This window comes from Neopsephotus bourkii, unplaced genomic scaffold (assembly GCF_033783945.1).
Source record: "Neopsephotus bourkii isolate Nb327-2 ecotype Australia unplaced genomic scaffold, CSIRO-AGI_Nbou_v1 NB_1707, whole genome shotgun sequence".
Classification (NCBI taxonomy): Eukaryota; Metazoa; Chordata; class Aves; order Psittaciformes; family Psittacidae; genus Neopsephotus; species Neopsephotus bourkii.
In genome coordinates this window covers 2,593,193-2,607,046 of record NW_026902181.1, presented here as the reverse complement: position 1 = coordinate 2,607,046, position 13,854 = coordinate 2,593,193, and the positions used below count along the sequence as shown (strand labels likewise).

Below are 13,854 nucleotides of genomic sequence, written 5' to 3'. Positions count from 1 at the left end.
AGTGCAAAAGCTTCCCATGTCGTGGAAAAAAAAAAAGGGATCTGATAAGAATCTTATGAAAAGGAAGACAGTCCTCTTTGGATTCTGCTGTCTGCCTGTTCAGCAGGCCATCATGAGGTTTTTTTTGCAAACGTGTTTCTTAGTAGCCTGGAATTTGTAAACCTTATTCTGGGTTTTAGATTTCTTGCCATTCAAGGAACCTGGAATCATAGACTGGTTTCGGTTGGAAGGGACTTTAAAGATCATCTAGTTTCATGGGCAAGGAGACCTTCCACTAGACCAGGTTGTTCAAAGCCCCGTCTAACCTGGCCTCGAACACTGTCAGGGATGGGGCAGCCACAGCTTCTCTGGGCAGCCTGTGTCAGTGCCTCATCACCCTCCAGGGAAGAACTCCTGCCTAAAATCTAATCTAAATCTCCCCTCTGTCAGTTTAAAGCCATTTCCCCTTGTTCTATCACTACATGCTCCTGTCTGAAGTCCCTTTCCAGCTTTCTTGTAGCCCACCTTTAAGTACTGGAAGCTGCTGTAAGGTCTCCCCGAAGCCTTCTCTTCTCCAGCCTGAACAACCGCAGCTCTCTCAGCCTGCCTCAGTAGGGGTGGTGCACCAGCTCTCTGATCATCTTTGTGGCCTTTTCTGGACTTGCTGCAGAACGTCCACATCCTTCTTTTGTTGGGGGCCCCAGAGTGGAGCACAGTACTCCAGCTAGGCTCTCACAAGGCCAGAGTAGAGGGAAATAATGAGGTGTTTGTTATAAATTGCTAGTCTTGTAATTCTGTGATATTTGCCATTAATTTACATTAAAAAAAAGAAACCCCAAACCCCCAAAACCCACATGATGTAGCCAGGGAAAGTTGAAGCTCCAGTGTAATCCATCATTCTGCCTAAAATTAACGGAAACAAACTATAAGATAAAAGTGATATAAGCTCAGCATAACAAAGTTGAAGTAATGAGCCAAGGCTTGTGTCTACTGACATGGAATTCCAGTGTTCTACTAAGAACTTAGGAACAGATGGAAGATGGCAGGGTCCTAGAGACTAGCAAGGCAGTTAAAAATACAGTGAAAACCAGCTTGAAGGACTGTTGGTGATTTTAAAGGAAAGGAAGATAGCAGTAGGGTGACCCAGCAGAATGCTATTGTGTAGCTCTGCTCTATGCTGTAATTTGAGAAATCACTTTGAAAACTGGGATGACTCTGTTTACATTGTGGTCCTGTCTCCGGTCTTCTCCTTTAGGGTAGAGGAGCTGAGCAACTGGGTAAGTTCAGCTTGGTTTAGATTTACATTTGCTCTACCTATATAGCTTTTGCTATTGTAGTGTGTACAGGAAAACAGCTCCTCCTTCAACAGCTGAAAGGAACCAGTTGAAGATTCAGCACTGAAGGCATTACCAGCTAGAATTGAGCAAAGGTATAAGGAGTAATACTAATTGCGGAGTCTCAAAAAACCCAACTACAAAGATTTTTCATGTAGAATCAATTTTTTGTTTGTAATGGAGCATTTTGTTAGAATTCAGAGATCTTTTAAGTTTGTGGATATTTTGGGTCTTAGACTAAGGATGTTATAGCTCTGGGAGCTGGTGAACTGGGTTTAAGTGTTGTCTCCCAGAGTAACTAGGCATGGTAAAAAAAACAACCCAGTCTACTAAATTAACAAGTCAGTGACAAAAAAATCCCAAGAAAACACTAGCCAACAAACAAAAACCAAAACAACCACAAATCCTATAAGTATACATATGTTTATACAAATGTGGAAAGAAGTCTAACAGGGGTTTTATCATTTGGTTTACTGGGTTTTTTTTTCTTTTTTATTTATTTATTGTTTGTTTGATTTGTTTTGTTTGTTTTAAGAATATTTGAAGTTAATCTCATTTTCTTTTTTCCCCTCCCCCTTGGAGAAGATTTTGAAAAGTAACAGTTATGTCTTTCAGATCTAATGGCAGGAGATTAGGCATAAGGTTAGGCTGAAGTTGTATAGCAGGTCAGTATTCTCAAGCGGCAGGACAAACATGGGCAGCAGCTCTCTCTAGTGACTGTTCAGCAAACCTAGTGACTTCAACTCTTCTGACTAAAGGTTAGATTGTTCTTAAAAAGTGCAAGTCAGTAATAACCTACTTACCTAACATAAACTTTCTGAGCCAGTATAAAAATCCTTGAGTCAGTCCAGGAAAATTGGCCACAATAGCTCTTGGGTGTTTCAGCGAAGTATTTTTGTCTTATTTTGGGATTTTATGCTACGTATTCATTTTTGGAAATTGAAATGACATTTCTGTGTATTTTTGCCTGCCTTTTTGCTTCTGTTAAAAGCAAAAATTGCTAATTGTTTTTGAGATAATAGTAAAACTTTGGGAGAGAGGGAACAGAGAGAAAGCAACCTACAAGAACTGAGATCAGCTTGGGGCTACGAAATAAGTGTTCATTTGATGTCTAGGCCCACTTACCATAAATAATGTAATGGAATATATTAAAGATGTCACAAGAGTGTCAGAACCTCCAGGTATGTAGATGTTTAATCAAATCTAGCCCCTAACCACTAACTCATTCATTCTTGTTTGCTTAAACACTTTGAGTTCGTGTTTTTTTCCTTTAAAAATATTCTACTTTCTTTGCGTTACCTGTTCTCTGAACAGGTTTTTCCTCTCTGTCTTTTACAACTTTTCTGCTCATGCTCTACCTCATTCTTTTTCCCTCTTCATCTTTTAAAACTTTGTTATGCTGTTGCTCTGCCTTCTTTGGCTTCCCATTCTGTCCCCTTGTCATAATACTCACAGGTGATTTGCTGTTCTTCCACCTCTTTTGGTCCACTCATCTACTTGCTTTTGCTCCATCAATTTTTCTCCAAAATTGGCTTAATCTCAGTCCTTTTCCATACCTTCTCTGTTATTTTCTTTCACCTGCATGATTTTGGCTTGAACGTACTTGTAGGTAGAATAGGTGAATTTTGTCTTAGGTTACTCCATTAACCTAAACTCTTCCCATTCATTGAAGAACTTGTGAGGAGGGTTGAGAAGTGTTGTCAGCTTACCTGTGGAAGAAGGCATTGCTGCTTGACTATGAGAAGACACAATTACTACTATTATTATTAATACTAGTGTGACAGACACTGTCTACTACCAATACTTTTGTATTTTTGTGGGACCCAGAGCAACAATTGGTGTACCAAATACCCTGATAATCTTGTCTTCCAGTAGCTGCTCATGAATTCAAGTATATTTATTCGATTGCTTATTATCCTGGGTGTTTGATATAGCTGTGCTTCACAATGGATTCATCATGTTGGGTTAGTGATGAGTAAGAGGACCCAAACCTTTAAAACCTAGCACACCCTGCAAGCGTTCTACTCGGGAGTGACACATCATTGGTGCTAATTTGCAATAATACAGCCTTTTTGCAACAAGTATGGATGTAATAGTACTTTGCTATGGCTCATCAGTAGCTTTGACAATCAAGCTTGTGATCTTTGTTCACTTCCAGGTTGAAAGATATTCATAGCACACACACCATTGGTGTGGTCAGTAGTGGGATGACTGAGTGTTGGTCACAGATTGACAAAGCCTAGCCTAAAGGAGTCTTTTTCACTGAAAGCTTTGCTGCTGTGGCTCTGGATTGAGCCTTATGGGTGAAAGTGAGGAGGCTTAAACTGTTGCCTGCACTTTGGTTGCTGTAGAATCAGGAAAAAAGTACAATTGAAGCTTAACAAAATTTAAAAGTATGTGGTCTAAAAATGTGCTTTATTGAAATTATTTTTTTATTGTCTGTTTGGTTTTAACTTTTGGTCTTGCAGCCCTTCATGCATTCTATTAAGGTGCTGAAGCTTGTCAGATTTTACATGCATGATTAAAGGCAGAATTTTGATTAATATATTTAAAAGTATATCTATGCTATAAAATTTGTCAGTGTATATGTCTAATAAGGAGTATCCCCTGTTGCTTTTAGTGCTGCTCCATGCACTCAAGGCACTCAGAGGAAATGCTGGGTCACTTTCAGACTACTCATCCTAGTAAATGAAGTTTGTTGAAAACCTCTGTGAAATGATTGGGCAGCATTTGCAAGCAGTAGAGGGATTTGTAATATCTAGGATCCTTGTGAAACTACCCAGGAGACTCCCACTTGGTGAGAACTTTATTCGGTTTGATCAAAAGAAATTTATGGTCAGGGAACTAATTCTCAATTTTGTGATTGGTTATCTGGAGAGACACTTTATCAGGAAAACTGGTGGAGTATGTACTGTGTTGCACTTCTAATAGTGCATTTTGAATGTGCTGGAAACAGTATGTTCATGTTGTGCTTATCATTTTGGGCATAAAAATCAGCTTGAGTTTGTCTCACTATATTTATTGCTGAGTGAATGATGTTGGTAGTGGTTAGACTATGTATTTTGAACACAGTGCGTAACTACTGCCCTGCCTGTATAATTATTAAGTAGAGAGAATGGTTTGAGAAAACAGCTTTGAAAAAAACACCTATTATAAATGAGTGACTACTGACTTCACAAAGCATTCATAATATTGAAAGCCAGTCAGGAAAATTAAATGAATGTAATGAGGATAGTGATTACTTTTCTCAAGAGTTATGTGTAAGAAAGAGAGGGCAAACATTTGTACTTCTTGACATCTTAAGACCAATATTCTTCTGTAAAAAGTGGCTTATAGAAATGTGGCTTGTTATATCCTGAGGTATATGTATGACAGGATCTTGAGTTAGTGAAAGCTTTGAGCTGGGTGTCGCTCCACCTCCTCTTGAAGCCAACTTCTCAAAGCAGACAAAAAAGGCTTTTGAATTCAAATTTTCAAGTTTTATTTTAATAAAAACTAGGAAGTTAGCTTCTTACCAAATAGAATCTTCAAAGTGACCTGTGGGGGACAGATTTATGCACAGCTGCCTGCTTTTTTCAGGTAGGTCCTTGCTTCAATAGTTGGTTGTGTTTAAATTGGTGCTTGGCAAGTGGCAGCAAAGTGGGAGCAGTTGGTTGGGGTTTTTTTGGGCTTTTTTGTCAGAAGGAAATGTTAGTGAACTAGAAAGATGGTAGTCCTAGGTTTATTTAATAACTGGAAGATATGGAAACTGAAGGAAATTTGGGGAATTATTTTGCATTAAGTTGATAGGGAAAGAATACAGGAAAGAATCCCAGTAGGCAGAGGCAATTGAATATACAGTTCTCAGATGTTGGGAAATTGTAAGGAAGTTCTTAAAATTAATGTGAGTAAAAAAATTAGTATTAATCTCACTGTCTGACATTCTGGACATACTTTGGGTTTAGTGTGTGTGTTCTTATTTTTCATGCATAATGTGGTGCTTGCTTTTACTGTCAAAGAGGTGATGCTAGTTCCTTATGCAAATGTCACCTTCAAGACGATTTATTCAGTAACTTATATACTAGAAGCAATAGTTAATTCTGAGGGCATTTTGGTTTTAATTATTAATAAATGTTTGATAGTACGTATGTGGGTGCAGGGTAGCATTTGTGAGCGTATCCTAGTTTTGCTTAGTATTTTGTATGTGATCTGCATTATTTGTTCTGTTTTCCTCCAATTCAGAGCTCTATTATCTCTTGCGTATGCAGTCCTGGGACTTTTCCTTATAGTTGTCGTGTTGGTTTTAAGCAGCTCAGTCCCTTCCGCCATCTTCACTTCCTAGCATTATACCTTTCTTTGGAGAACTACAGGCTGAAGCAGATCAGGGAACTGATCCACATGTTTAGTTTCTCTCTGTTCTTGGCTTTTAATTACCACTGAGAGGAGAGCCATGTCTTAGCTCTCTATATGCAGTTTTGCTTGTCTAATGCATAGTTCTCATTTTTTATGATCCAAAATTGTTTACTTGTAAATAACATCAATTAGAATTTGAATGTAGTTTAAACACAAATATTTTTTATGCATGTAGGAGATTTGCAGGGGTAGTATGGTGTTAGATTTTTACTCTGATAAAAGATGCAGAAGGCAGAGACTGCAGAGATGGTTGATGAGAAGGGATGGGCTTCTTGGATTAGGATTATTTTGGGAAAGGCTATTAAGAGAGAAACTTAATTGTGTTGGCCATTTTAGAATTAGTATTTCAGCCCTTGTAGTAACAGTTGTTTGTCCATGTCTAAAAAAAACCCAATTACACTACTTTCAGACAATTTTCCTGATAACTTCATGAAAGAGTTTCTTTTGTTAAAGGCTCTGATGCTCTCTTCATTATCATTGTTCCGATGTATTAATACTTGCTTTCACTAAACCAGTTTCCTTTGAATCTTTGAATACTCAGTGTATTTCAAAAGCTCTGTATAGGTTTCAGTGGCTAAAAAGAAAACCGACAAGCCTGAAAATTAACTTGTAGCAAAGACCTGAAAATGAGGAGAGTTCTCACAGTCATCCAGATGGAAGTTTATCTTTCTTTAAATCTTTATTTTAATAAATATATACTCTCCTGTGCATTTGACACAAATCACACACACTAGTTAATTGTGTCATTTGAGTTTAACTTTTTAGATTATTAAAGTATTACCGGTATTTATACAGATTTATCAGAGCAGTTGTTGAGTTTTCAGTTCTTTCAACTAAAAGTAGATACAATGTAATATTGCAGGTTGTCAAATTTTGGGCCCCAAATGTTTGGCTGCACCTTAGTGCAAGAGTAAAGTGTTGCAGGATTCACTGAAAGTGCTAAGTATGCTTCTGCTGAGAAGTAATTATTTGATGGTTTTAATCTGCAAACTGTGAACATCTGTAAGGAGCTGTACGTTTCTTTTCAAGTCATTGCATTAAGGAGCTCAGCTCTGCTATGGAGCTCTATAGGTCTGTACCCCAAGCACCAGTTTGCTTCCTGCTCCAAATAGCAAGAGGATGGCTGGGAAAGTCCGCTCTCAGTGATCTTTTGGTAAGTTCTGTACAGCTGTGAAACACACACACACACACACACGCACACACAAATGCATGCTAATAACAGTGAATTCTGAAGTCCACTGTACTTGTATTATTTGAAGGCAGGTAGTCAAGAAAGCAGTCACAAGTTCTTTGCTTCCCCAGGCCCTTTATCTGATATGAGGCTGTAACCTTAGAAGGGGCTGCTCACAGAAATGGTCGGGTTTTGTAATGGGTGGAGGCTAATGAGTTTCTCTGGCTCTGGCTTATTTTAGATTTCCCCACTGCCTGCTGTGAGGCAAGAGGAACCTGTGCAAGAGAGCTGGCCAGTGGAATAGCTTTAGGGTGACCTGGTTTTGGGACCTTCATTTTTGCAGAGGTGTTTGAGAAAGATTCTTTTCTTGCATAGCTGCTGTTGTTGGGATTCTGTAGGACCATTGCATCTTCTGTGCCACAGATGTTCCACCGTTCCTTTGGGAACACAGGGTGAACAATTCTGATGATATGAAGTGTGGTGTCATAACTGTAAAGCTTCCCTTCCCCCCCCCTTAATTTCCCTTGGAAACAGCTGTTGCAGAGCTTACCCAAGCCTAATGAATAAGAGATTGGTGTGTACTGCCATCAATTAAACTTTACCCAGATAGTGGTTGTTTTTTGTGGGATGCAGTTTGCACAGCCTATTGAATCCTGTCACTACTGCAGTACTATAAGCAGAAAAAGGTTGAATAAACTTGTACTTCATCATGTCAGGTCAGAAAGCATGTAGCATCTTTATTTATACCGCAGTCCGTATATATTCTTTTCAGTGTTTAAGCAATGCAGAGAGTTGATGTGAAGTGCCTTGGGGTCCTTGCATCTCTGTCAGTACTTTTAGGAACTATATACTGTGACCTTGTAATATTTCATAGGTTTTTTGAACTTCAAATTAGTAACTGTTTTGTATGTTTTAGTCAAAACAGATTCATGGTACTTTGTCCTTAAAGCTACTCTGAAGTTACTAACAGTTTCCAGTGTTTGACAAGTATTCCTTAACTCAACATACTCTCATGTCAGCCGTAAGAAGTTCTGCCTTAGGCTGGCTTTTTATAAGTATGTACAAGTTTTAGGAAATGAACATAAATTCTTTACTAGTAAAATTTTCTAGTTGAAATCAGCAGAAGTTTTCATTTATGTGTTGTGGCTTGGAAGGTAATTTGCTGGATTCTGGTGCTGACAGAGCATTTTTGCCTTTAGAAAGTTGACCAAAGGAAATGAAGTGCCCTCTAGTTTGAGGGCATACTTCCAGAGTAGAAATTCATATTTAATTTCTGCGACTTTTTGCTGCTGTTAGCCTCTGATGTACATGAATGTTGGATAAACTAAGCTTTCTGTGTGCTCTTTTGATGCACTTGGTAAACTAACAAACCGTGAGGAAGTTTACATTCCTTTTCCTATTTTATTAAGCCTTTTCTTTGCTGAGAATTAAGAAAACAGAGCAAAAGTAGTAAGTAGTACATTCTGTTACTTTCCTGGTCAAGCACATATCATTTTCTGTGCAAATGTTCCTGTTGATGTGTGTTATGTCTTCATAGTACAGCAGATAGTCGTCACTGTGTTTCAGTAAAATTGATTTTGCTATGGAAAGTGTCAACATTGGGGTAATGATTGAATCTGAAAACTTGTTTGCAGAATTACAGTCTTGCTGTGTATTCATATACATATTTATGTATATTCATATAGGTTGTTTAGAAATACAAATTAATCAAGTTTGATCTGTTTGACAGTTCTTTCATCCTTCTTCAGAGTGTATGTTATTGATGGTGAATGTTAGCCTTCAGTGAAAACAGTGGTGTATCACAGAATTACATCTTGAATGCTGTTGTGTGTGCATTTTCTGCTTCAGCCTGCACTTTATTGGTGAACTTTATTTTTTTAATAGCAGGCGATGATTAAATTACTTCTACAGCATGTTGTTCGAGATCTGAAACACACAATAGTAATACAGTTTGTATAAGGGGTTTGTTTGTTAATCTGAGCTCTGTTTTACAAAAATTGTATGAATGCTGCTTTCCTTTGAAACTGATCTTCAGAAAGAAATCCTGTTTTGTATAGTAAGATGTCAGACTCACAAAGATTTCCTTTCTTGTTTCATAGACGTTCCATCTTCAGAGCAGCCTGAACTGTTCCTAAAGAAACTTCAACAGTGCTGTGTCATTTTTGACTTCATGGACACGCTTTCAGACCTTAAAATGAAAGAATACAAGCGCTCCACTCTTAATGAACTGGTGGACTACATTACAATAAGCAGAGGCTGTTTGACAGAGCAGACTTACCCTGAAGTAGTTAGAATGGTGAGTTCCTTCTTTTTCATGGTCTCTTTAAATCCGCTTGCAATTCCAGTTACGCATTGTGGGCGAAATTGAACTCTGGAGTAGGTGGATTAAATGAGGCCTTTGGTTTGTTTTTTCTAGTAGACATTACTTGGGGATAATTCTCCAAAGAGAAAAATATTAATTTTTATATATTAATGAAAGTCAAGTAGATGATGGTTATTACAGTGTCACAAATGCATGAAAGGACACCTGGTTTGTTTCTTGATGGAGAAAGCAGCTGTAAAATCAGAGTTCCTCACCATCTATCCACCCTCTTCCAGTATAAATAATGTAATGTCTTTCTTTGAAATTTATCCAAGGTCTTGAGAGTGTACTTTAGGTGGAGATAGCCTAAAGTATACACAGGTAATGATTTTTAAAGAATAAATGCTGAAAATGTTGTATAGTGTCAATATGGAAATTTCCTGGTTGTATTATGTGGATTCATCATAGCTGCCACTAGAGTGAGCAAGGTTATGTGGTAATAAAGCCATACCTTATATATATAGATTGTAAAATAGTGTTTTCAATGTAAAAATGGAAGCAGTAACAGATGCTAGCTATATGGTGAAAAAATGTTCATTGTGATTTGCAAAATGAGTCAGTGCTTTCATAATCTTTATTGTGTACTACCATAGAGAACCCTTATAACCTGTTATCTAAATGAGAAGGCACTTAGTTACATGTAAATTGGGTGATGTTGGTTTCCTAATGGTAGTATGTGATCATGGAATCCACTGGCTGTGTGCTGTAAGCATGAAAACATGAGTAGGTTTTGCTCCTTACTTTCCTGACACATGTGGCCACATGCTGTGTTGTTTGTCTGAAATATTTAAAAATAGCTGTAAATAGTGACAGAACTATCAAAGAGCTAATAATGAAGAAAAATAAAACAGAGTTAAGGGTGTATAGAAAAATCTTGATATGGCTGCTTTGTGTGTGTGCATTGTCAGAAAGCCTGTAATTATCTGATCAGATTATTCCACTTCTCCTTCACCCTCCCTTTCTCCCTTCTGTACTGGACCAATCTTCTGAATGAACTGCTTTCAGTCTGTTTTGCTGCTTTATTCAGCATGTGGTCTAATGCATCATTCAAATACCAGTCTGAATACAGAATTACTGCTACTTTGCTCAGTTCTTCCACTGGTGCTGCACTGTAGTATCTAAAGGGTTTGCAAACGTTAGCTTAATCTTACTTGTAACCTGTATGATGATCAAAGTATACAATACCCTTTGTATAGACAGGATACTGGTGCACAGGTAACTTCAACAAAATCAGGTATTTTTTCTGTGTGTAGCAGGTGCCTCCAGGCTCACCTCCTGGGATTATTTGGTATTTATTTTAGCATTTCTGTTACTGAGATTGTATTCTTACATTGACTTTGGTTATAATTGTTTACTGCAGCAATATTTGTAGAATAAAGATGCTGCAAGGTAGTGTTGTCTGTTGGGTCCCGAGAAGGAAGAATTTGATCTGTAACTGCTCATAAATTTCAGCTTGAATCATAAATCATAACCTATGAAGCAGTCTGAACTTGAACTTTGGAAGAGACACAGCACCTCTTTGCTGTGTGTCCAACTGCCTTTGCAGTCATTTATGTTCATTCATAGAACAGCTTTTATCTTAAGGAAGTGATGCATTGCCTAAATAGTTTGAAAAGCATAGATATAAATATTTTTTTTCAAATAGTCTGTAACTACAATAAGGAAGAGTCACTGGAAGTGAAGATACCATTTGAATTTTTCTAGTGGATTTTACAGATACTTGCTAATGGAGCTTCAAGAGTTCAGTTCCAGCTTAGCTCATTTTTGATGGAACACTGTTCTGTCTCTTCTCCAGTATTCCCCTGATCCTTTCATTGCATCATGCCCTTCATATTTCTTGCCTGTGCCTTGCGTTTGTGCCCCAGTGCTGAGCTCAAGCTATGTTTTTTTTCTAGTGCCAGGGTACCTAGCAGGGGAAGGCTGAGAATACTCTCAAGTCTATGTGGCTACTCTGTGACACTTGACTGCCCAAACATGGGTTGTTTTGGTTGGTTTAGTTTTAACAGATAAAAAGATACCTAAATAGTTTCGGAAGTGAACATGCTTATTTCCCTAAAGAATTTCCTGAGAAAGTCCTAATATTTAAATTTTGCAAGAAAATTCAGCCTGCAACAGACACCTATCTGTTGATGAAGCTATTGGAAAGTTGGAGTCCCATAATTGTGCCTGTTGCAGCCAGCAGTATTCTTGCTGCATGTGCTCTTGGAAAAAAACCCTTTGGTGGTTGTATTCCATGTGGGCAGGATGCTGTGCTCTGGAATTGAATTTGTTAGAGTGAATCCATGGCAAACACATGAATGATTTCTATGTCATCCCAGTGAATGCTAATGAAGTGTTTCTAGTGTGAACCACATCATCAGGGCTTTTGTGGGTTGCAGGTATTTTGTATTTTACAGGTAAAAAATGTTTTTTTTTTAACTCCTGGTCTTTGCTTATAACAGCAAGACTTCCCCATCACATTGACTTCAGTTATACAGGCCCTAGAGGGAAAGGTAGGACTTATAATACTGTATGAAAGAAGTTTTCAGTGCATATCGCGGGGTGAAGGGACAGCATTAGTCACTTCGTTCTGTTTGGTATAACTTGTTTTTTCAGGAAGCACATGTTCTTGTTTCAAGAGGAACTGTGCTTGTAATCGTATACTTAAGAGAGACTCAACTGCACACAGTTGACTTCATGAGTGCAACTGCTGCCTTTATCTGTTTTTGTGGATTTTCATCTAAGTCTCCAACTGTGTTCACAAAGGAGCTGTCACATTGGCAATCTCAGATCTGTCATGATAGTAAAGAAAACAGCAGTATCTATGTCCTGAGCAAATGAGTGTCCCCATGGACTGCCTGCCACAATTGTCACAGGAGTGTTGTGATTGAAAAAACAGTATCTTAAAACTGATCAAAATGGAGCACAAGTGTTCTTTGTCCCCTTGGAAGGTCTCCTCCCTGTTACGTTTAGTGTTTTTGAATCCAGGAATTAATATTTCCTGCTTGGCACTTTGGGCTTCACCTTTTGGAGATGAAGTACTGTAAACAGGGGAAAAAGAAAGAAGCTATTTTGTGAGGTTTTTTGTCATGTAAGAGCATAAGAAAAGGTGCACCAGTCTGAAGCTGATATTTTAAAAGTTAGTAGTATTTATAAAAAGTATTAATGGCTAAAAAGTGATTTCCTATCTTAATAATCTAAAATGCCAAAAAATGTAGTATCTGTGGGAGAGCCTTTTTTGCTTTAAACTTTTATAACATATTTGTATATTAGTACTCTCTGTTCATGACCCAAAAGGAGTTTGGCTTTATAGATGCTAGAATAGAGAGAGATTGCCTGTAAAGTTCTTCAGAAATGCTGAGATTTTTAATTACTTCTAAAATGTAGTGGTGTTATGTTATAAGGGTTTGAAGTCATTTGTGGTAACCAGCATAACAGCTCCTCAATATTTTTACTGCCAATTATCCTAAATTCATGACATTAAAACCTTAATCCCTAATTGTAATGTCACATATTTGCATCTTGTTCTCTTGAGCATATAATATGATGCTGAATATACCTAAATGTGAAATCATTTGGCTGTTTGTCAACCTGTGCTTCTTTAAACCATTTTCTTTAGCTTGATATATACACAAGTGTTTGGCATGTTATTGTTTTTGTTTGTTTTGTGTTTTTTTTTAAGAGAATGAAATTGAATTTACTAATGGCCACCAAAGCAAGCTTGCAGTGTCCTTGTCACTGTCATCAATATCAGTTGATGGGAAGAGCAGTTGGGATTTGTGTTAATGGCTGTAAGCTGGACAGATTTATTCAGGAGGGTATTGCTCAGAGCGCTTCCCCTGCAGTTTGATGTGTTGTTCAGAAGGGCATATGACATTCTTTAGAATTAGGCTAGTCATAGGAAAAAAGGCCCTTGCCAATTAAACCACACTCTGCTAAGAAGGAAATGCCAGTAATGTGGCTTTATGAGCCAATAATTGGATGCTTAATCTAAAATGTGATCCTGTCTGAGCAAAATGTGGAGGCTTAAACTAATGATGCTGATACTGCTGGTAGATTAAGCAATAGTAGTTGAATGAATTAAATGTTTGTTATTATCTGAGGTATCCTGAAGGGTGTATGTAGTAGAGCTTTTTGTTTCCTGGGTATTAAGACATAGATTAAGGAAGTTGATGTCTTTCAATTTAAAAATCGGATGGAAAAAATTGACAGGCTGTTAAACTGAGAAGTCTGGATGAAGCTCTTTGTTGGTGGGCAGCATTTCAGCTCTCCTGTTGCTGCTTCAAAAATTGTAAACCTGACCCCTGATGTTTACCATGCTGTTTATGCAGCAGCCATGGATGGTTGTCAGCCCATAAGAGATGGCTAATGAAACATTTTTGCGATACACATTTTAGAATGGAATATTGTTACTTTGTTCTCCTCTAAGTGCAGAAATGCCTTTGACTTCCTGTTGTTGTTTTTATTTTTTTTGTAATGACAAATCAAGTTAAATAAGACTCTAATCTCTATAACCAAAGTGAAACATTGTATTAGATGTCTTGTGCCTTAGAAGCTGTGTTGAGTTACACAGTGAAAGTAACTTGGTTAAATGAATACCCAAATAAATACCAAATTCGCATTTTAATCTATTTATT

General features: G+C 37.7%; 1 protein-coding gene across 4 annotated transcripts in view; it reads left to right on the top strand.

Moving 5' to 3' along the window:
* Positions 1–13,854, top strand: part of PPP2R5E (protein phosphatase 2 regulatory subunit B'epsilon) — a 73,472-nt gene that overhangs the window by 32,403 nt on the left and 27,215 nt on the right. For all 4 annotated transcript variants that reach the window (XM_061376262.1, XM_061376261.1, XM_061376260.1 and 1 more), the window contains one exon: positions 8,976–9,172. In XM_061376262.1, the coding sequence (XP_061232246.1) occupies positions 8,976–9,172 (197 nt within the window). The remainder of the gene's footprint in view (positions 1–8,975; positions 9,173–13,854) is intronic.